This window comes from Malania oleifera, chromosome 5, assembly GCF_029873635.1.
Source record: "Malania oleifera isolate guangnan ecotype guangnan chromosome 5, ASM2987363v1, whole genome shotgun sequence".
Lineage (NCBI taxonomy): Eukaryota > Viridiplantae > Streptophyta > Magnoliopsida > Santalales > Ximeniaceae > Malania > Malania oleifera.
In genome coordinates, this window is record NC_080421.1 from 66,928,803 (window position 1) to 66,953,851 (window position 25,049).

General features: G+C 34.6%; 1 protein-coding gene across 2 annotated transcripts in view; it reads left to right on the plus strand.

Moving 5' to 3' along the window:
• Positions 1 to 5,067: 5,067 nt before the first annotated feature.
• The window catches only part of LOC131156199 (uncharacterized), a 38,154-nt gene continuing 18,172 nt past the window's right edge, over positions 5,068 to 25,049 (plus strand). Inside the window, exons 1-6 of one of the 2 annotated variants that reach the window (XM_058109699.1) lie at positions 5,068 to 5,305; positions 5,405 to 5,468; positions 5,771 to 5,983; positions 16,630 to 16,811; positions 16,995 to 17,169; positions 17,260 to 17,471. In XM_058109699.1, the coding sequence (XP_057965682.1) occupies positions 5,266 to 5,305; positions 5,405 to 5,468; positions 5,771 to 5,983; positions 16,630 to 16,811; positions 16,995 to 17,169; positions 17,260 to 17,471 (886 nt within the window). In that variant the 5' untranslated portion in view covers positions 5,068 to 5,265. The remainder of the gene's footprint in view (positions 5,306 to 5,404; positions 5,469 to 5,770; positions 5,984 to 16,629; positions 16,812 to 16,994; positions 17,170 to 17,259; positions 17,472 to 25,049) is intronic. The other variant, XM_058109700.1, reaches the window with a different exon arrangement.

A 25,049-nucleotide genomic window follows, 5' to 3' on the forward strand; every position in this document is an offset into this window, starting at 1 on the left:
ACGGGTGGAGCGGCACCGGTTACAACCAGGTCAATTAACGAGGCTAACCTCAACCTAACCACACCTTACCAGGATGATGCACCTAACTTTCCTAACCGGGTCTAAGCCAATCCGAGACTATTCAACAGGGCTAGTCTCCCTCTTCAAGCCCACGCCTGGAATACAACCAATGTATAAAAATTTTCGTACATGGAAATATGCTTCTTAGACTAAGCAGATATGTACCACTACAATCAATCACTAATCAATGCATACGAATAATGTAGGAATTATAAGCTCAGTGCTCTATGTGTGCAAGTAACACTCAAAATAATTACTTTATCTAATCAAGTACAAGAGTGTATTTTAGAACTATTTTGAAACTATGTATCAATACATCTCAATCACAAGCTTAGGGCTTTAAAGATTTCTATCAAGAGTATTCTAAATATGTTTAAACAATATTTTCTTAATATTCAAGCACAAGGAGATATTTAAAAATAAGCTTGTAAAAATATTTTTGCACAACCAAAAAATACAAGCCCAAATGAGTCTTGCAATGACAATGCAAAGACCCATTTAGCTATAAGATTTTTCCCACACTCAGATTTATCAAATTAAACCAGTGGAAAAATCTTTGCTTAACTCTCAATATGAAAATCAAATATCAACGAATGTAATGAGAGTTTCTAGCAATGTAGAACAATATATAAACACTCACAAGACTAAGAAAATGGAAGTATATGAGTGCATAGGGTTTGAATGAACAAATAGGGCTTTAGAAATTTGAGAGGTTTTTTCATTAATCCTATTTGCTAATCACCACTAATCCAAGCAAATGAGTCTCTATATATAGACAAGGGCTAAATTATGACCGTTGGGGGACACATAGGGTATTCTTAAATTTGTTTAAAAATGTTTAGAAAAATTAACTCTGTTTAAACCCTCTTAACCATGGTGAAAAATAAAACAACCCGAGAGTTTCGGGCACCTAATCCAAAATTCAGTTGCCCGAACAAATTCAATGAAAAAAGTTTATTTTGAAGTTCAGGTGCCCGAATCAAGGTTTAGTTTGTGAACCGAGGCGATTTCCAAAAGGTCCGCGATTCAGTCGCCCGGTGTCAACTTTGATTTGCCAAACTCATAAGTTCGGTCGCCCAAGGGTAAAATGAACGTAAGGTTTGGGCTACTGAGTTGGTGGGAAAGTTTCTGACACAGGTTTAGTCGCCCATGGAAGATACGTTCATTTTGGTTCGGTCGGCCAAAACCAAGTCAACATTTTGACTTTCCAACTGTTTGGTCGACCGATACAAAATGTACTGTCAAGTTCGGTCGCCCGAATGCCTTCTAATTTTATCTTTTAAGTCCTAATTTTATTCAATTTATTCCTCCGATATTATATATGATCTTGGGGACTATTTTACGTGAAAGTCCTGGGACCTAAGGTCTTTCTAAGGTCTTAGAGTTAGTCCTAAAAACCTGGCGTCAGTCGACCATTCCTAAGGTCACTTTATAGTCTTGAACTTATAGTCCTACATGTATGATATGCATTAATATTACAGATCCGAAATGAACATAATACAAATTACAATAAATAAGTCTTTAGGGTCTTTAGTCTTCAAGTATTCACATGTCATCAAATGATCTTACTAATATGAGCTTGCACACAAACTTGATAGACATTAAATACCTGAGTATTTATCATAATCAAAACAGGGTATGACACATAGGATTAACAATAACTTTTCAGTTATATGAGATTTTTTATGTGATATTTAGGGACCTAAAGTCAATCTATGGTCATTGAACTTATCTGTCCTATCATGCATGTAATGTATTAATTATTACAGACCATAATTAATATTATAGACCCAAAATAAAATGAACAATGAATACAATTGAAATTATTTGGTCTTCATTTCCTTTGTTTCTTCAAATGACACCATATGATGTGAATGTTGCGGTCCTTATGACTTTCTTGTGTCCTTACCATCCGTGTGTGCTAAGGGTAAATTTTTGTTAATAAGCTCAATGCACAGGTAAGAACTATTGGATTTATCATAATCAAAACGGGAAGGACTCATTGAGTCAACAATTATTATATACAAATCTAAAATTAGTAAAAAAAGTATTAATTTGTTAATCATACTATTATCAGAAATAATAAATATGATTTAGTAATAATTTTAATTAATATTTTCAAAATACGCTAATAATAGTATTATTATATTACTAATGATTACATTTATAATAAATAACAAGTGCTAATTAATGATAATAACTATAATAGTGGTAATGAATGTATGGAATCACTCAAAATAATAATATCAATAAAAATATAATATTAATAATAATAATAGTTAATATTTATGAAACAATGTTATTCATAATTATAATACAGTAACATACATAGTTAATCATAGTGATCCGACAAATTCTACGCTAACTGTCAGCTACCTAACGCAACCCTCCTCCTTTACCGGGGACCAGCTCTGTGTGAAAAAATTAGGACATTAAGGCTTGGCTTTGTTGTTTGTTGTTGTTTAACATACATAGTTAATGATAAAAGATTGATAATAATTATGTAATTTATGTTCACTTTCTATAATAATTATAGTTGTAATAGTATACAATAAGTAATAGAAATAATAATGATAATTATAATCATAATAATTAATATGTGATTAGTAAAAACTTTAATAGATATGTGACAATATAACAACAACAATAGCAGCAAGAGGAATAATAATAATAATAATAAGGTTAATTATAGTAGTTTCATAGAAACTAATTTATAATTTAAATATAATTATAATAGTAATTATAATAATAAAATATTACTGATAATTTTAATTAATAATAATTACTTGTAAGTTTTAAATATCAATAATAAGAACAAAGCTATTTAATAATAGTAAACAACAGTAACACTTTTCAACTTACATGTGGACTAATTACCATGATAATTGTAATTGTCGAAGAATTGGACAAAAGAATTGTAAGGCTTTGCATTTTACCCAACATTGGTAATTTACGAATCTTACTTCTTACCAAAAATAAAAAAATTAGTTTGACTAATTACCATGATAATATTAGCGAATTATGCTAAAAATAATGGTAATTTATAAGTTAGATATTGCAATAATAATATTTATTATAAATAACATATAATAGATATGAATGTAAAGTTAGTAATTTTTAAAATAATAATAATATATACTTATGTTAACATGATATAACATATAACATAATGCTAGCTAATACATATTTATTTATTTATTTATTTATTTTATTTTTTGATGAAATAACAAAATAATAAAGGGAAAAAAAACCTTGGTATATGGAGAGAGAGACAAGAACCTAGAAAATAATGTTTGGTGCTCAAAGTAGCAGGCCTTTCCATCTTCTATCTTTTCCCTTTTATTTTCTAACTTTATTTTGGGAAATAGCGTGTGTCTAATTATAGAAAGTTGGTGTATTTTTTGGAGCGATGGTGAGGGAAATGGGAAGGGTGGGGGAGGGGGCTGGCTGGTATTTATAGTATTTTTGGGAGCGAATTGGGGATAAAAATGGCAAATTAGGAGAAAGAAAGGACAAAACAATCATTTCCTACCGAAAAAAGATATTAAGATAAAAAAAAAACGTGGTGCATATAATCCATTCACGCACATGCTATGCATGCACCATTATTATATATATTTTAAAAAATATTGTTGCATGTGCAACATGCGCTTTACGTGCCCACGCTCCACTCTAACTTGTGAGAATAAGTTTCACGAGTCCAAGCAAAAACTTCTTTTAATTGATAATACAAAGACTCATTTACAATACAAGTGATGACCTATTTATAATCTTACATGAGTATGCACATGACTTGTATACTTCTTAAGAGATTAAAAAAAATATTAAATAAAATAAAACATTTATCATGAATCTTCAAGTCGTCTTCAATTCTATGCTCCAAAGTTTTAAGCCCATCAAATGTAAATGTTTATTAAGTCATCATTTTGGGCTTGAACTTTCAAAATATCTGCAAATAAAATTTACATCCAATGGTAGATTTCAGGTGGTCATTCACGTGTCACAATATTTGCAAAAGATACTCGAGGTGCATGTTGATTCCCATAACGTTTTGCATCTTAGGACATCATGGAATTTAAATTTTCTATGAATTTTAGGGAACAAAGAAGCTAGAAGAGTAGTAAAATTTTGTATTTTAGGATGGGCATTTAAATTTTGCCTGAATTAAATTAGACAAAAAGAAAGCTGGAAGAGTAGTAATGTTTTATACAATGGCCGAACAAAGAAGTTGGAAGGATTGCAACGTTTTTTTTTATTTTAGGGCCTAATGGGATTTGAATTTTGTATGAATTAAATTAGGGAACAAAAAAACTAGAAGAACATTAAAGTTTTGTATTTTAAGACATGGCGGACATTTAAATTTTGTGTGAATTAAACTGGACGAACCAAAAAGTTGGAAGGGCGTTAACATTTTGTATTCTAGGATATGATGGACATTTAAATTTTGCATAAATTACACAAAAAAGATAATTTTGGAAATCTTTTTTTTGTCACCTTAAAGACTACGAACTTTTAGCCTCTAAGCTTTTAGGAGTAATAATAATAATAATTTAATTAATAGTTTCACATACATACATACATACATACATACATATATATATATATATATATATATATAGTTGAGAGAAAGAGAGAAAAAACAATGCCGAGATAAGTCAATAGGAAGTGCCGCCAAGGGAAGAGATAGAGTAGCGCCATTGAGTCTAATAAATTTATACAATCGAGTCACGGTCAGTGGAGGCATGATTACAGGGTAGAGAGATCAAAACTTGAGGAGATAGCTATAATGTTAGATATTATATAATAGCAGCCATGAGCAAGCACCATGTGCATGCTCTAGGTTCTCTATTTTTTATTTTTAAATTTTTAAAAAGGTGTAAAGAAAATAATAATAAATTAAATAGTATAATGATAATTTTAGGATATCATTTTAGGATAATTGTAGATAGTTGTAAGGGTATTTTGGGATAATTATAAGTATGAGCCTACCGAAAAGGGCGAATTCCCAAAAAGAGATAAGTACAGGTTAGATATTTACAAGACTGCCAGCAGACTGTCTTCAAATTTCTCAATTCTTCTTCGCTCCTCACCTGGTCTGTCCCAACGGTCCCTCCTCTCTCTCTCTCTCTCTCTCTCTCTCTCTCTCTCTCTCTCTCTCTCCCTTGAGACGCATAGGCTGGCTTGCTAGCTAGCGGTCAATTGAGAATGGGCGGCGATAGAGTTCTCTCTTCTTCATCATCCAAAGGTATCTTTTCTCTATTTACGTTCTTGTAAATTCGTAATTCATGTTTGACTTTTGAATTTATCTGAAGAAAATGTGCCCGTCTTTGTGTTCGACGGACAGGAGAAGAATCACCGGTGGAGCGTGGTGTCCCCGAGTTGTCGTTTCAAGGTTCCCAGCGTCACGGGTATTCAATGAAGTGTTTTCGATCCCGTTTCTCTTTCCTTTTCGTTCTCTTTCCCATGTAATCTGTTTTGTTGCTGAGAAAATGTCAGAAAAGAAAATAAATTTTAACTAAGAATATTTTGTAAAGTTCAATTTTTAAAAATGGAACTCCGCCCAACTGGGCCTGATACAACTTTTTGACTCGGTTGAGGTGAGGTTATTTCTATTTTTTCCTCAGTTTTCTCGGTTAACAGAGAGAGAGGGTGATGGGATTTCCGTACAATTTTCGTGAGCTTTTACGGTGATAATGGTTTGGATTATCAGGGATGGTTTATCCATGAATCCTGAGAACGCTGCAAGCACTTTAGCTGATCAGTTGTTGCTCGATGATTTGGGTGGTCGTGTCTCCGCAAATTCATTGGATACTGATTCACAGTGGAGGCGGCGGCACAATATTTACAGGGAAATTTTACTGAGTTATGATGATTTGAGGATTCGCAGTGAAAACTTAGGAGTGGCCAAAAGTAAAATTTTGAGGTATTTCTATTGGATGGATTTCATTGGTTTAATTTTGCTGGTGTTTTTTTCCCTCAATTTCATTTGTCCGAGTGTTCGTGTATGCACTTAGGTGTGTGCAATTAGGTGTGTGATTTCTTTGACTCTGGGTTTGGGAGCATGGAATTGGGATCCTGGATTTGGATTTGTGTGGATTTAGACAAAGAATAATATAAAATTATACTGAGTTTCTTCCAAATCCACGCAAATCCAGATCCATGACCTGAAATTCATATACCCAAACACTTCCTTAGTAATAAAAATTTTAGCAGTTTAGCTTATTTTTAATACATTGCTAAGGGTTTGGGCCTGACTTCATTGAGGTATTGTGCACTTTGATTCATTTAGACTCACATTTTTGTCCTGTAAAATGCTTCTCTTCAGACCTACTCTATCCTTATATGGTTATGATATCTCTAGTATATGCTGGGATTATGACAATATGCATAACATTTTCTTAAATATTTAAGTTAAAAAGTTCAATTAGAAATTAAAATTCATCAATAATTTGTATAGTGGTATTTATTTATACAACCACTTCTTGTCTTGCAAATATACTTGATACAAATTCTAGACTGGGCAGAAGGCACAAAGCAGAAATATCATGATTTTTAAACGTCTGTTTTTAACTTAACTGTGGAGACAGAGGGAAGATAGAATGTGCACTAAACTTGCATGCATTTTGAATTTTTAAAAAAATTTAGGCAAAAATCTCATTGTGCCCCTTCCCTTTTGTTGCATTTATTTTGGTTAGTTTTTGTATTTAAGCCCTAATTACATACAATTTAGTTTAAAACTTCATTGCCAGCTACAGCGAGAATTTGTGGCTACTTTTGTTGTATGAGGATGAATATCAGAAATGGCTAGTAAAAATTTTCATTTCTAAAACTTTAGTCAATGTCAGCTTTATTCTAGCAGATAATTTCCAAGAACTGAATACACTAGTAAAAAATGCAACAGATTCAATATTGCATCTCATTTTGCTTTGCAATGATTGTTAAATTAAATTTAGAACTAATGGAACTACACTTAGTTAACCCCAAACCTTGAAAATCATTATGTTCTGTTATAAAATCTTTTATTTTTTTGAAATATTTAAGTGTGCCAAATATCAAGGATGAATCATTTGTTACAAAACTGGAAAAAATGAATGAAAAGGTATGAAAATTGTTGTTAACATTTATAATTGCAGAGCATCTTTATGAATATATTAGATACTTGCGAAGAATTCTCAAAGCTAGACGGCACACTAATCCATCAAATTGTTGCTGGTTGGTGATGCAAGAGCGTGTCTCATTTTGTTTTTGCAAAGAGAGCAAAATTAATGTTATAAGAACTAATGAGTAATGAGTAATGAAAATAAACCTAGTTAACTACATATCTTTCCAGTGTGATATGAAAACTCTAATTTTTAAAACTGTAAAAAAATAAAAATAAAAATCATAGATGGATCTTTTATGACAAAATGGAAAAAATAAAGAAAAAGAAATGAAAATTTGGAAACATAATTTTATCATTACAATCCTCTACCCCGGGGGCGTGAAATAAAAGGGAAAAAAAATCTAAGAAAAAAAAGCTATTTTACATTTCATACATAAAGTAGTAGAACTCTTGTTGTTTAGGGTATACATTAGACATTAAGGGGGTATTTGATGTCACTGTAAAAAATTATGAAAGCAAAAACAAGAAATAAAAACAAGAAACCACTAAACCGGAAACAAAAACTAAAAAATGACATTAGCAACTAGCAACTTGTTAAGTATTTCTAAAACTAAAACAAATTAAAAACTTGTTTGAAAAAACATTTATTTGTGTCCTTGAATCAAATAACAATTAAAAATGTGATTAAAATTAAAAATATTCTAATAAAAATAACACTTATCATAATTTTACTTAATTGTATTTTAAAATTCACTTTACAATGACAATCTTAAGTACTTGGAAACAGAAAAAGTGTACAATTATTTTTTGAAATGCTTTTGATTATTTTGAAAAAAAAAGAGAAGAAAATTTGCGGATATTTTTACTTTAATTTTATTTTAACTTCACATGGCCATTATATATTAATTTTAATTAAAAATTATGTATAAAATGAATGATTTAATCTACTAAAGCAAATTCTAGGTATTAAAATATTTTGCAACAGAGCAAGTGAAAACCATTAAATCTAGTTTTTAATTTTTTTTTTTTTTTTTCTGAAAATAACTGAAAGCAAACAACATAAATAGAAAACTAGCAACATAAGCAAGCACATTTTCATAATTTATTTCATTGTGGAAATGAAAATTGAACATAGAAATGCTACCAATCCCTAAGGAGTGAGATTTGGGGGACTCTAGGATTATTCCACGAGGTATTTTTCTTACTCATTATTTATTTATTTTTTATTTATTGGTTCATAGGTAAGCCCAATGGGCATTTGGTCGAACAATATGTGATATATCCCATTGTCCACAACACATAACCACAACTGCCTCATCCCGAATTTGAGCTTGGAATCTTCAAGATAGATGTCCCAATGCCAAGTCATTTGTCTGTTTGTTGAGCCCTGTTATTGTTGAGATTCAGGTCAAAACAGCTCGTATGAAGGAGTTTTCTCTATAGAACAAACTAACCCGTATTTAATGTCTTACTTTGAACTTTTAGCTACTCAGCGGGTGTTAGTTATGCGTACTAATAAGCATATGGCATCATATGTGCAGTTCCATGTTGAATCTTGTGACTAGGACCAGCAATGCTGCAATGAGTTTTCATATTCAGATGAGTTGAGACATGCTAAATTCAAATTTAACCTAAGAATCAAGCTAGTCAATCTGTTACCTCCCTCAAAATAAAATTTACTTACTAATTTAAGAGAATACCAATGAATAACTACTTATATTAAAACAATAATGCTATTTAAACTGCAATGTATCTTATTAAACAAATAACTAGTAGCAATCAAGTTGAATTCAGGTTGGCAGGTTGGAGAGATAACAACAATAACAAAGCAAACCTTAAGTCCGATTAGGTGAGGTTGACTGTTGGAGAGATAACTCATGCCCAAAATATTTATAAGAGGGTCATCTCAGAAGTCTTTTCTTTTCCATAAATCCCACCTGATTCATTTGGAGAGCCTGAATTGACATGATCTGTTGGAAATTTAGGCAGTACACCTAATATGTAACTTGTTGAAGTAGGTTTTGAGACCCAACATATTTTAACTTGATATTATTACCCAATCTAATGAATTCTCCATAACCAGCTGTTGCAATGTAGGCACTCAAGACAGGATGAATTGGCTGATTAAATATATGTATACATATGTTTTTTAAAGACAAACATGTGCAATTCAAAATTAATTAAACCATGCGGAAGCAATCGTACACACAAGATGACCATAATAAGTTGCAAGAGACAGGGTACGGGGAATGACATCTGAATTATAGTGGTTTGTCCAAATCTACATCAACTCTAAAAGCCTCACTTTTTTTTGTTTTTTTTAAGAAAAAGGTAAAGGATATTAGCTCAAAAGGGATACAAAAGGGAACTTTACCAAAAAAACTACTATCATGTGGATATACTATTATCAAAGAAATAAAACATGTGCACCCGACACATTATTTTTTATTCCTTCTTTTCCAATCATTTGGGATGCCTGAACCACCAATGTGAGAAACATTCAAAACACCTCCTCGCAAATCCAATGAATTATTGACCCACAAAGTTTGAAGAGAAACTCTCTTTCAAACAATATTAGAAAGTTTTAGTGCTTCTTCTAGTAGACAAAAAATGTTGAATCAGTAGTTTGAAAGGGGAAAAGAAAGAAATTGCTTTAGCACTGTCACAAGCTCCCTTAGGCAGTTGAGTTCGTAGCTCAGAGCATGGTTCTTACAAATGTTGCATTCTTTGCAAGATATTTTAAAATACATTCTATTTCTTGTTATTCTCAAGCTTGGTAAGTCAGTTTGCATTAAAACAAAGATTGAAATAATATTGAATTTAGCTCCTAAAATATATGCATTGCATGTCAAAGAAATTTGAAGTAGGATATCACAAGTTCCAATTCAGCCCATGATTCCAAATTCTAAATACCATTATAAAAAATTTAATTTTTTTCGATAGCAAAATAAATTTCGTTAATAGGGAAATAATTTACAAGGGAGAAAGAGATCTTTCCCAAAGAAAATCTGGTTTAAACAGAAAAAATCTAAAACAACAAAAAAGGGAAACATCAAACCAGCCAGTTCCTCCGACCCCTCTGTGAGTCCTGAAAGATAGCTTCCCTAAAAATTCCAAAACTGACACACCACAAAGAAGTCATATGCTAGATCTTTTCCCACTTCATTGACTAATTTATCTTCTTCCCCGAAAATATACATGCATCATGCTCCAACCATATACCCCATAAGATTGCAAATATGCCACTCCTACACAAAGCTGCCCTATCCTTCCTTTTACTGAAGCCAATGAATGAGATGACCAACAAGTCTTCCACTAAATAAGGGCAAACATCTGGAGAGAGGGCCTTCAAGGGTCTCCTAATTTGTAGCAAGTTATTGGTATTAATTTTGTCAAGCACAACTAACCAAGTAAAATATTTTATTTTTGGGGGAACTTTAACCTTCCAAAGTATAGGATAGAGAGGAAAAGAAGAGTGTGAATAGGTCAAGAAATCATAGAATGATTTGCAAGTAAACTCCCCTAGAGACCAAGAGCGAACATCCCTTCCCAACATTAGGTTACAATTATTCAAATAAGACAGCAAGGAAGAGAACTCCATCATCACCCTATCATTTAGAAGTCTCTAGAGATGACGATTCCAATAAACCAAGGGACTATTCAAATTGTCAACAAAGAAAGAGATAATTCTATTAGGCTCAAAGCACAATCCGAAAATACGAGGAAAAGAATTGGCAAAAGAAACATTCCCAAGCCTTGGGTCTTTCTAGAAACAGATCCGGGATCCCCTCCCCGCCTCAAATTTAGCGTGAGGAGTGAAAAGAGAATAAATCTGGGAAAAACTACATGGACTCCCCAAAGAGTACCTCAAATTAGCATTGGTATCCCACCATTCTCATCCATTAAATTATTTTTTCCACTATTTTTGAAGAATGATTCTTCTAATAATATCTTAATTATCAACATAGTATAAATGTTTAAATATAAAGTTATTAATTCATTAAATAAAGTCAACATGAGTAGTCAATAATGTAAGAATTGAAGTAGGACCACATGAATATCATATGATGAAATGAAGACAAAATGAGACGAGGGAGATGGTCATGCAAAGGAGTGGTGGAGATCCATGACATGCACATAGCATGCATTGCTAGCTAGTTAAAGCTGAGGTAATGCTTTCAGCATGCTTTAAACTCTAACCAATCCCCATTCTGAAGCACACACAATCTTATGCGGTGGAAAAATATTCTTCTCTGAGCATTCTCACACCAATTTTCAACATAAACCACTTTGCAGATAATCATCCAAGAGTTTTTTTTCAAATTACTCCAAACATTATTTCATGGATATCTAAATTATCAAATACTTAAACAATGTTTTTTACTATCAAAATCTTTTTTGGATGCAACAAAAACCTTATTTTTGTGTTTGATCAGATCATGTGCCCAAATCTGCATTGAAGTCTTGTTATTGATGTAATTGCCAAGCTTGATGCTTGGTATGAAAAAACAATTTCAAAGATAGTCTATATATGTTTTGAATTTTGATGCATAGTTGTAGTTGTAGTTAATTGTGATTGAGTGAATTTGCTTGTCTCTCACATGGGAAACTCAGGGAGAGAAATGGGACCAGTGAGATGAAGTTGCTTTGACTTCTTTGCAATTAATTTGGTATTTATTGAGGCTTGATATACATTTTAACAGGGTAAACTTTAAGGGAAAAGGGTAATTTAACAAGGTATCAGGATCATGGATACTGGGAGGTTGTATACTTCCTGTGCACATTTATTTTGTGACGGTTGATATTTATGGGAGTTGGTAGGAACATAGACTGGACATGAAAACATCCAATTATGGATTTACTTGCCTGGGTTCTGAATGTTCTCTTCAAGTTAAACTCCGAATACATTCAAATTTGGAACTTAACAAAAGCTTCATGGAAATCATTGCGTGGACATCATTTGAAGCTTATTTACTAACTATAAAGTCTTGTAAAAAAGCTTGCATTGGCATCATCTGAAAGTTATTTTACTAATTAAGATGGGTGTTATTTTTGCTATGGCAAAATAGTCGTTATATGTATTTCATTTATTGTTTATTCTGAATGTATATGGCGACTCTTATAATTTCCTGTAGGTAGAAGAATAAAGCTATTAAAGATAACAGAAAAATATAATGAGTACAAAATTTAGGGTAAAAGACACTTACCTCCCCTAAGGTTTAGCAAAAAGATAAGGACCTCCCTTGAGGTTTCGAAAATCTCAAGAACCTCCCCAAAGATTTCAAGAATCCACAAACCTCCCCCATGAGGTTTGCCAAAAAGACATAGATGTCACCTTATATTTAGCAAAAAGATAATATTTTTGAGGGGTATAAGTGTCCTAAGAATCAAATGTCAAGGAAGGTGTTTGAGACTTTTGAAATTTTAGGGGAGGTCAGTGTCTTTTTCCCTAAAATTTAAGACATTCTCCTAGAAACAATAGAAAGGAAAAGAACCCAAATAATATAAAAATAAATAATGATAAAACAATCACAGCAAAGCTTTCCAATCATGGTAAAATTCAATGAAGGATGCTTTGTTAAAAACACCATATGCTTAAGCCAATAATGAAGCAATAGAGCTTAGGGATTTAGGTTCATGGTTCTAAAAGTTGGCTGTTACTGCTATATCATGCCATTATACAACAGCATTGATGCCTTCTATAATTGTTAGTGCTACAGAATGATATCTTGTGCCTTGATTCACATCTGTTATGGTTGGTGACATGTTAGGTTACCGTCTGCCGCATGTTGTTATTCCCTCAGAGGCACACACTGGCTTTGAATTGATTTAACATTTTTTACACAAATTTAATAGTTCTTTGAAATAACATTTCAAGCTTTTAAAACTTGGAACGTAATTTATGAACTATATTCATCAGCATTTCAGATCGTTCCTATCAAATAATCAAGAATTAAAGTCAAAGTGGTGGAAGATAAACAAATCTTTTGTTACATGGGAGAGCAAAAATCATGTTTTTGACGTTCTTTTCTACAAGTTAGAAATTGTATTTGTGCAATTATCTACATCCTTCAATTGCTACAAAATTGGATTAAGAGCAGGTAGTCTCAAGTCTTTGCTCCATGCTGCTTATCCTTTGATTCAATGTTTATGCTTTTATGTGATTATGTTACGAAGTATGAATATAAATATTTTTATTGTTTATGTTTCTTTATTTTGTGATTTCCAGAAATAGATTAGATTTATACTCAATAAAATAGTGAATAGTAACAACTACAAGGCTTTTCTTCTTTTAGCAACAAAAGAGCCAATATAATGTTCAAACATGTTTGTTATATGGCATGTTCAATTTGATTTACAATTTGGTAAAAATTATTGAGATATAAGTCTGTAAGATTTAGGATTAAAAAAAAAGTGAATCTATAAGTTTTGAGAAGTTTGCTAATGCCATAAAGGAATCCACAAATGTGAAATCTGTTGTGTGTTATGTAACATCTGAAATAACTGCAACTGTTACATTTATGCATCATTTGTCTAAAGCTATGTTTAAGGTTATTGAAGGGTTTAGGGTTAGTAGTGAGTGTGTGGAGGTTTCTCATCTTCAGTTTGCAAACAGTAGTGTTTTCTTCTTGGATGCTGATGTAATGAAATTGGAGAGTGCATTGTTTATTGAATTTTTTTATAAGAAAATCTTGGAATCGATGATTAATGCGGCAAAGAGTGATTTAGGATTGATTAACATGGGTTAACATGAAATTGATGAATTTTGTTCTTTTGCAGGTTGTTTGGTTTTGTATTGATACTTAGGTCCTTCTTTTAGGGGCAATCCTAGGTTTACCACTTCTTGGTCGAACAGCGGTCTTTCATCGCATTTGGGGCTTTCACTACATTTATTAGTGCTTTTCCTTCAAGTATTCTCATTTTTTTTTTTGGTCTCTTTCTAGAATTCTTCTTGGTGTTGTGTAGAGATTGGAGAGGATCATGAGAAATTCTTATGGTCTGATACAAGTGAGGACAAGGGGTGTCATTTAGTTAGTTGGGAGGTGATCAAGAGGCTCAAGATAAGAGGAGGCTTGGGTCTTGGGAATTTGATGCCGAAAACCATTTCTTTAGTGTGGAAATGGCTGTGGAGGCTTCCTATAGAAATGAATTCCAGTTGACACAATGTTATTAAGAGTAAGTGCGATGTTCATTGAAATAAAGGGGGAATTTTGTTATTTTTGGGGGGGGGGGGTGGGAATTTGTCGTACTCATCAAGTTGGTGGAAGTTTTCCTTGTGGATTTTTTCATATTCTTTTTTGTTCTTAGATGTTATAGGATTGGTAATGGTAATGCAATTCATTTTTAAGGACCGATGGGTTGGAGATAATCCTTTGTAGTTCGTTTCCCATAATCCTCCTTTTTCTTCATTGGAAGGGAATTCTCTTTCATGGGATTTCCATCTTTTGCATGGGTCAACCGTCAATCTAATAGTGATTCTTGATCCATTTGTGCCTCTTCCTAGGCATGATACTTGTACATGGCTTGGAGTCACAACCAAGCTTGTTTGGGGCATTATGCCTGCCTGTGACCTCTTTTCTTGTGTGCATGGGATTGGTTACCATTATGTAAATGGTAGTATAGGTTTTGTTAATTGAGTGTATCAATGCCTTAGTGTAGAATGGGAGTATGCTCGGTAATTTTGATTTCCTAGTGCCAGAGCTAAAATAGCTTATAATGCTCTTTAGGGGAGGGTGAGTTCTAATCAATCTTGTAAAACTCACTAGCATATTGTAAATGTGTTAATTAATCTTGTAAAACTCACTAGAATTATGTAAACGTGTTTAGCCTACTTGCTTCCCTCGCTAAACACATGTTGCTTGTGGCGGTGTTTTTTATGAACTATGTTGGTTCAATATTCCTCGCATGCTTTTCATTGGTTTACATGACTTGCTTACTACTTCTGCTTACTTGCATGCAACTGCTGTGAATGTGTTCTTGTGATAAACTGTGGTATACTTTTGCTGACTAGTTAAGCAAGAGTACTTTAGCTTGTGCGGCATGACCCTTCACAAGGTGTGAAGTGTTTGGCCCGTAACAATTAGGGATAATTTGGTTGTTTTTTCTTCAAAGTTTTTTATGGCTTGTGATGATATCCCTAAATCATTAGCTTTTTCCATTGGAGAAATTATTTGGAAGGCGGCTCTAAGGTTAGGGCTTTCATCTGGACCTTGATGCTTAGCAAAATTGATACTAGTGACTTGTTGCTGGAGGGAGGTGTAATAAAGCAATCTCAATTTTTTTTATAATTACCATAGATTCTAAGGAAACAAGTGAGCACTTGATTTTTGATCATCCGTGGCTGTTTGGCTTTTGTGTAATCTTTTCACCTTCACTGGTGTGATGTGGGTGTCTCATGCTGTGGATGTTTTTTTGGTGGTGAAATTCTGGGACAAAAGTAAAGAAGGTGCAGTGTTGTGATTTCTAGAATGTTTGATGATCAAGCTCTTCTTTAATTATTCTTTTCTAGTTGTTTAATTATTCTTTTCTAGTTGTTCAATATCTTGTTCTCTAGCATTCTGCATTTGTATTATTCCTCATTTCTTAATATATTTGTGCAGAGGTGTGTTTTGATCTTTAAAAACCAGACCCATTGCCCTTCAACAAAATAGGCCAAATCACAGATAAAACTGCCCAATTCCAGAGTCTCATAGCATCCTTATTCCTCGTCAAAATTCTAAAAAAAAGTGAGAAAAAAAGCATCTGAAGAATTTGAACAAATTCACTGCTTTCCCACCAAAAGAAAGAAAAAATACCCAATGTACTTTGCTTACTCCAGGCAATGGGAAATGCTAAAAAGATGCAAATGATATTCACCACTAGCTAAGCACATCAGACAAACATTAGTAGATGAAGCCTTATTGAGTCATTTAGCCACAATAGGTAGTCAGTGTTAACAAAGCCTAACCAAACAGACACCTCAACCCTAGATGGAACTTCTGCTTTCCAAATGTACTTCACTGAAAGCAGTGGAGTGGGAAAATGAATTATATGAGAATAAAAGGACTTGCAAGATTAAGGTACCTAAACTGTCTACTGGTAGAGGTATAGCAAAGTAAGCAACGAAGTAAACTCCTCTGCCTCCCTATAACTACAAATCCTAAAGAAAAGGAAATTCCAAGACATAGTATCGCCCTTCTATGGTTAAATAAATAAAATAAAAAACTTGTAACAGGAACATTTTGAAGGTCATAGAGGTTATAAAGATGAGGGACAACACCCAAGAAAAATATCACTTCTCCATTTATTTTCTAGAAGCAAACATGAGAACCATACCCACTATACTTATTCTAAGGAAATTTTAGAGACGAATGTCAAAAAGCTGTCTTGAGTGACATTGTGATTATGATATAATTCTTAATACCTTTCAGTGACTAAAATTGTTAATTATGCTTCAGCAGAGCTGAATAATAGTTTAATGTTCACAGCTATACGCCTGGAGCATGGATTGAGAAAGCTGGTGGCATGAAGTTGAGTGACTATAATATACCGACAACAACGTCACTCATATTGATTGGTCCAAAAGGATCTGGAAAAAGCAGTCTTGTCAATAGAATTTCAAGGGTGTTTGATGATGACATTTTTGCCTCTGAAAGGGCCCAAGTATCATGTATATATATGTTACTTTATATGTTATTTGACATGTTAAATTGAGAGTGAGATGATAGCATGATGTAGGCAGACCTGCTCACATGATGCTGACAATTGTTTTCTTAGCTGAAGTTAATTTATTTGTTTTGCTTTTCATTAGCTCACTTAAGTTTAGCCAGGATACTTGTTTTTCTTGTCCCAGATAACACCTCTGTTGGTGATGGCACTTACTTCCTTCAGGAATATATGATTCCAAGATTTTCAACTTCTTTCTGTCTATATGACACGCGCAGTTTGTCTAATGATGCATCTGAAAACTTAGTGATGATGAAGCGTTGGATGACAGAAGGTGTACGTCATGGGAAATTGGTTTTTAGGTATGTTGTGTTACCTCACACAAGATCTTCTTTTTGAGGTTTAGATTTGGCCTTAATTGAAAAATGTCATTTCTGTGGGTTGCTGATCAGGGATTCAGATAGTTGGCAGTTGAGGACTGCGGTGAAGTGCAAAGCTAGGCAGATTGGATGCTGTTCAAGGGAGAAGAGGATGGTTAATTTTGTTATATTTGTTGTTAATGCTATTTCAGTTCTGAAATCCATGGACAGTGCTGATGAACAAGCAGGACGGTATTGCGAAATGATTGCTACAACTTTCAAGAGCCCCTATTTGTCATTTAAAGGTATCAAGGAATGCGTGCTTTTTCAGTTTTCTGGATCTGTATGACTTTATGCAAATGCCATTAAGCTAACAAAATTTTCAGGAGCTCATATTGCTTAATCACTTTTTGATAATTAACAAATATATTATAATGTGAGGAAATAAACGACAGTTTTTCTAGACTTAGTGAATGCATAGTTGTTAGCACCCAACTTTGTATATATTGACTCAAGACACTTGAATTCTTTTTGTAATGTTATTTGGTACCACATTATTAGCCTTTGAATCCCTATTTCTTTCTTGATTCTCTCTCTTTTGGCTCTCTAATAGTGGTTCAAAGCGAACAAGGGTGATTCAATTGCTCGGGATGAATGCGGAGTCCTTTTGAGAGGTCTTTGTCCGTTTTCTCTTATTTTCCTCCCTTTATTTCAATCATCCTTGGCATTTATTTGCATTTTTTTTCTCCATTTCACTCGCTCACCTTGTTTTATTTCTTTTTGGTTTGTTCTAGATTTTTTTGGGAGATGCCTTTTCTGCACCGTGTAAATTCTCTTCCTATTAATGAATTTCTTTTTCTATATAAAAAAAAGAACTAAGGTGACTCAAAGTCTCGAGGTAAGCTCGGAGTAGATTTTTGGAATTTCTCTTCTTTTCACTCTCTTTGTTCGTTTCAATCATTTCCTTTGTTTCTCTTTGTTTTTTCTTGCTCTATTTCATCCTTTAACAACTCCTTTTGCTTTCTCTTTCTCCCTTTCTTTCATTCTCAACATATTTATGCAATTTTTCTCTTTATACTCTTTTCCAAATCTTATTAGTGGCCTGTGGCCTAAAAGAGTTAGAAGGGTCTAGAGTGGTTCCAAATCGAAATTTTCCATTTATTTAGGTGTTTTTTTGAATTTTAAGGCTCAATGAAAATTTTCTAAAAAGCAACTACTTTTTTGGGGCAGTTAAAGAGCTCTCTCATTTTAAAAATCAAAATTATTCAAAATTAAAAATATAAAAAAATATAAAAAATCCCAAATGATACTAATTTGTGATATTGGAAATGGATCTAAGGTGAAAATTTGGCAAGACCATTGGTGTGGTGAGACATCTCTTGCAGTCAGCTATCCTGATTTGTATAGATTTTGCCGAGATAAAGAAGCTAGCGTGGCTGAGCTCATGAAGTTTGATAATGGAGTCTTGTTTTGGGATGTAAGTTTCTTTAGGGGGTATGCATCTTCGGGAATTAGAAGCCTTGACTGGTTTTATGGATACCATATATGGTGCATTGGTGAAGGGGTTCGGTGAGGATAAGATGTGCTGGAAATCTGATAGAGAGAAGGGTTTCTTCGTTAAAGATTACTATGGTATTTTAATGGGCTCCAAAGATTGTGGCTTTCCTTGGAAAAGTATTTGGAAACAGAAAATTCCTTCTAGAGTAGCTTTTTTTGTTTGGACTGCTGCTTTAGGGAAATGCTTAACGATTGACAATTTATGAAAAAGAAAGGTTTGGATATTGGATTGGTGCTACATGTGCAAGTGTAATAATGAGACGGTTGATCATCTTTTTATTCATTGTCCGGTTGCAATGGACTTGTGGGTTATGGTGTTGGATTTGTTTGGAGTGAGCTGGGTTATGCCGCAATCTGTAGTGAGACTTCTAGCATGTTGGCAAGGCAGATTTGGTTGTTATCGAAATGGGTTTATTTGGTTGATAGTTCCTCATTGTGTATTGTGGTGTCTTTGGAGGGAGAGAAATAGTAGTTGTTTTGAAGATAAGGAAAGATCCATTTCAGACCTGAAGCTATTTTTCTTTACAACTTTGATGGATTGGTTGGCTGCTTTGCGAAACCAATCATTTTCTTCTGTTTTTGAGTTACTAGATTCTTGTAATTTCTGTTTTTGATTTGTTTACGCCATGTACACTCCTTGTGTATTTGGTGTTCATTTTGATATCATTAAACTTATTACTTACCAAAAAAAAAAAAAAATTAAGGGTGCATGTCTTCCCCCGCAGTCCTGCTATCCCCTGCTCCCACGTCTGTTCCTGCCACCACTAGTCACCAACCATAGGTGGCAGCGGTTCCGCATTATTACCTCCTCCGCGGCCCCTGTTGGTGCAAGTTCCTTATATCCTATTCATCTATAAAGACCCTCCTTTGTAACTACACTCATTGTGGCGTTTCCGACCTGTTCTTCTATAAAAGCCCCTACTCCTTTTTAAGTACCCTTAATAAGCTAAAATTCTTTGTATGAAATATTATTGTGTTTAAGCCAAGTATGAACTATGTGTTATCTCAGTGTCATTCATGGAATGGCTGTTGCATTGGTGCTTTTGTCTTCAGTACCTTCCATGCTTATAACTGTACTCCCAAATACGTCTATGAAAACACATACTAACCACTACCATTTTAGCCTAATTATTGACCTTTGACTTTATATTACAGTTAAAATTGGTGGAATAATTAGGTGATAAATCACACCTAGGGCAGAATAAATATTGGTCGCGACTCCAAAAATTTATGCACTATACCCCCCACACAATTAGAACTCTCCACTAATTCACTATTCATTTATAATTTCTGCTTGTGGGGCACCTCCTTGAAAGGATGTTGCTACAATATTCAATGTTTACTATCTTGGACACAACACCTCTACATGGGTGTTAAAACATTCTTTTAATAATTGGTTATTAGTTCAAATTTACCATATATCTGTTGCAAAATGGACATACATAACACCACCTCACATAAAAATTATGAAACGAGATAAAAAGAATAAGTATTTTCCTATTCCATGTTCATATGGATTTAAAGATTTGGCATGTTGGACGCTTGAAAATGTACACACTGTATCTGAGTTCATGTCACGTACATCATTTTTCCTTGAAGAATGTATTGTTCATTGTAGATGTCAAGATACAATCTAAGTTACACAATTTTGTTGGACATATACAGCATTTCGATTTTCAAAGTGGGTGAACTCACTGCAGCGCAGCTACACCCTAAATATACGGTTATGTTTCAGTTTGCTACTTTATTTTTCCAATTGTCAACCCTCATCTTTTGTAAAATATGCCAGATTTTGACCTGTTGTGCTCTTATTTCAACGATTATATGAAGGATTTGATGTTGGATGGTCAAAAATAGAAGTATCTGGGTTAGGGTTGCCTGATGGCAATTTTTTTTTTTGGGGGGGGGGGTGGGGGGGGAGGAATTTAGCTCTTTATTTTTCCTCTTTTTTTTTTTCTATAGAAAAAGAAATTCATTTACCTCTGGGAGGAAATTACAAACACAAGAGATAAAGATATCCTCCAAAATACAAACAAGAGCAAAGAAACAAAACAATTACATCAGAGCCCATTAATGTTGTGGAACTGCAGGATCACTCCATTAACTCTCGGTTTCATGTTTGTTTAAAACTCTAGACAGCTTTTTGGATTCTTATTGGCATCTATGGGCCGGGTGAAGGACCCACTAGAATTTTTTTTCTTTTTGGATTGAGCTTCTGGAGATTAGAAGATGGTGGGACGTGCCTTGAATTATTGGATGATGTTTTAACATGGTGATCTTTGTATTAATTGACGAAACTAGGGACGGAGTAGAGGCTGAGTTAGAATTATGGAGAGAAGCTTTGGAATTTAGAGGCTTTAGGATAAGTAGAAATAAAATAGAATATATGAAATGTAATTTTAGTAATGATAGAACGAATATTGGAGATAAAGTTAAACTTGATGATGATGAAATAAATAGCACTTGTAGATTTCGATACCTTGGATCTATTATGCAAACTAAATGAGAAATTGAAGATGATGTAATGCTTAGAGTTAAAGCAGGTTGGGTAAAATGGAGAAGTGCTTCAAGTGTGTTATGTGATCGTAGAATACCCTTAAAATTGAAAAGGAAGTTTTATAGGATAGCTATAAGACCAACTATGCTATATGGATCGGAATGTTGGGCAACGAAGAAACATAATATCCAAAAAGTAAAAGTTGCCGAAATGAGAATGCTTAGATGGATGAGTGGTATAACATTGAAAGATAAATTAAGGAATGAACATATTCGTGGTAAGTTAGGTGTAGCTCTTATAGAAGATAAGATAAGGGAGGGACGACTCATATGGTATGGACACTTGCAACGTAGGCCTTATAGTGTACCTGTGAGGAAGAGTGACTTAGTTACTGTGGGGGGGCAGTAGAAGGGGTAGGGGTAGACCTAAAATAACTTGGGAGGAGATAGTGAGTAAGGATTTAATATCCTTGAATCTATCAAAAGAAATGGTCCATGATTGCATAAATTGGCAGAAAAGGATTCATATAGCCGACCCCACTTAGTGGGACTAGGGCTTGGTTTTGTTGTTGTTGTTGTTGTTTTAACATTGTGATCTACCCCCATGAACTCAGAGAACAAATGCATGAGAGAATTTTTGGACTTCATCAATGTAAATGCTCATTGACCTTCGGCTCATGGTGGCACCTTTGCTTGGTCCAACTCGAGAGAGCCACCTTCTTTCTTGAGGATCGATAGATTCGTAATTTTGATGGATTGGGAAACTCACTTCCTAAAAACTGCCTAGTGCCTCCTTCCTAGGCCCATCTTGGACCATTTTCTTGTTCTCATTGACACAGGAGGGGTTAAATGTGGGGACCTCATTAAACTCTAGTGGTCTTCGCTACAAATAAAGGGGAAAGCTAACTTTGTGCAGGAATATAAAATGAAAGGGTTGAAAGAAAAGCTAGAGGTTTGGAATAAAAGTACCTTTGGAAATATCCAAGCAAAAAAGAATACTATCTTAATGGTATCAAGGATCTTGATGAACAAGAGCTGGGTCAAGGGCTTAATGTTGATGAAAGGGCCTAAGGAGTGTCACTCAGGAAATAATTGACCAAGGTTATTAGCCTTGAACAAATTTCCTGGAGACAAAATCTAGAGCCTTATGGCTCAAGGAGGGCGATTGGAATACTAGATTTTTTTATCAGGGAGCAAATTCCCACTGAAAATTGAATACCATTTCCAGCATTTGTATTGGGGAAGATTCCCTAATAGAGGAAGAGAAATCATAAAAAGCATTTTTGAATTCTATAAAGTCCTATACTCTGAATCTGAAGAAATGGAGACATATGGTGGATGGTATCAACTTTAGATCTCTTAGTTCTTCCATTGCGGAGTGGCTAAAGAGAACGTTTGTAGAAGTAGAACTCCTTCAGGCTGTTAGCGATTGCAATGGGAATAAAGCGCTTGGTCTGGATGGTTTCTCTGTCTTTCTTTTAGTCAAACTGGAGAGTTCTAAAGCAAGACATTATCAACACTTTTGAGGAATTCTTTAGATCAGGAAGAATTTTGAGTAGTAATCATACTGTTTTTTTAATCTTAATTCCAAAGAAAATGGGGGCTGTCAACATCAAGAATTTTCATCCAATCAATTTGGTGGGAAGTATTTATAAGATTCTGGCCAAAGTTCTCGCTACGAGGATTAAAAGAGCCATCTTGGAAGTGATTGGGCAGTCCCAGGATGCCTTTTTGTGGTTGGAAGACAAATCATGGATGCTGCCTTTATTGCTAGAAGTTGTGGATTCTTATTAGGAGGGAAAAAGTGGTGTGGTGTGCAAGCTTGACACGGAGAAAGCCTTTGACCATGTCAACTGAAATTTTCTCTGTTACTTTCTAAGGAAAATGAGCTTTGGGGAGCGTTGGTGCAGCTTGATCTCTCAATCCATCAACACTCTAAGCTTCTCAATGCTCATAAATGGTTGTCCTTCTTATTTATTTCGCTCCTGAAGAGGTTTAAGACAAGGAGATCCTTTGTCTCCCATCTTTTTTATCATCGTGATGGAGCTGTTGAGCCTCATGCTGAAGAAAGCCTGCCAAAAGAGGGCTCATTAATGGTCTCAGTGTGGGCAGGAATGGAAGATCCATGGAAGTGTGGCATCTTTTGTTCGCGGATGATACCATTATTTTCTGTGAAGGTGGTCCCCTCCATATTCTCAATCTACGACCCATTTTAGCAGGGTTTGAGGCTGTCTCGGGCATGAAAGTCAATCTTGGAAAAAGTGAAATCATTCCAATCAGTGACAGCATAAGAGGGCCTTTCCTTGCTGGCCTTCTGGAATGCAAGATGGGATGTTTCCCCATAATTTATCTTGGGGCCTTTCTCCTAGAGCCAAATTCAAATATCAAGGATTGTGGGACCCCATTATTGGAATATTTGAAAAAAGATTGGCTGGATGGAAAATGAATTTCTTGTCTAAGGGTGGTGGACATGCGCTTACTAGAAGTAACTTGACAGACCTACTTGTTTATTTCAAGTCCCTATTTCCTCTTCCAGCTTCAATTGCCAAGGGACTTGAGGCCTTGAGGGACTTTATAGGAGCTTCTTATGGGGAGTGTGGTGGCAGAGTTCGAATTCCACCTTGTCAAATGGAACATCGTAAAACAATCTATTTGCTCGGGAGGCTTGGGGCTGAAGTCCCTTCACACTTCCAATGAAGCACTTATTGGGAAATGGTTGTGGAGATTTATGAAAGGAAAATACCTTTGGCAGCGCATCATTGTTTCCAAATACAGGTTAGAACATAATGAATGGATTGCTCAGGCTGGCAGAGGACCACATGGTGTGCATCAAGAAAGGTTGGGATGACATCTTCCCTTTTATCAGGTTTCAAAAGGGGAATGGGGACAACATTTACTTTTGGCATAATGTGTGTGATGACTAGGAGGCCCTAAGTGTTCTATTTCCTGCCATCTACAACTTGGCCTGCGATAAGGAAGCTCTGATTAGTCATCACCTACAAATTTCAGAACAAGGGATCTTCTGGAACATCCCTTTTTTCAGAAACATTGAAAATTGGGAACTCCACTCCACCAGATCATCAATTTCATAGCCATCTCTACAACTTCCAACAAGGGCGGGCCTTGGATTAGCAGTACGGTTGCTCTATTGTGATCAGTTGATCATGGGTTTGAGTCCAAGAAAACCGCCTTTCGTAAGGCTGCATACACTATGACGACCCTCCCCCTACAACTTCCAACACAAAATATTCCCAATCAACCAAAGTGGATCATAGACAAAAATGGGGTCTTCTTAGTCAGATCCTTCTATGGAATCTCTCAACAGTGGAAACAAACCATAACAATTCCCTTTGGATTCACATTTGGCATACAGCTCCCCCTACATAGGTAGCTTTTATTGCTTGGGAGGCAACACATGAAAAGATCTTAACCCTGGACAATCTGCGGAAAAGGGGGCTGACCATCGTCAACAGGTGTTCTCTTTGCATGGCTGATGCAGAATCAATTGAGCATATCCTCCTTCATTGCCCCTGGACAAGGAATCTTTGGAATATGGCTCTAACCATTATTGGACAAAGGTGGGTTACTGCCAGCTTGGTAGGAGGGGAGCTCTGGGAAGGGGAAGGGAATCGGGCAACAGAGGAGAAGAGAAAGGCTTTGTTCTCACCCCTCTTGCAATTTTTGGTGTGCTTGTAAAGAAAGGAACAGTGGAGTGTTTTAAAACTTTCTTATGCTGCTTTGGACTAGTAAAGAGCAGTGGATTACTGCCATTTCGAGTTGGCATGGTAGGATTGTGTGAACGACCATAATGTAATTTTAGATTTTTTTGT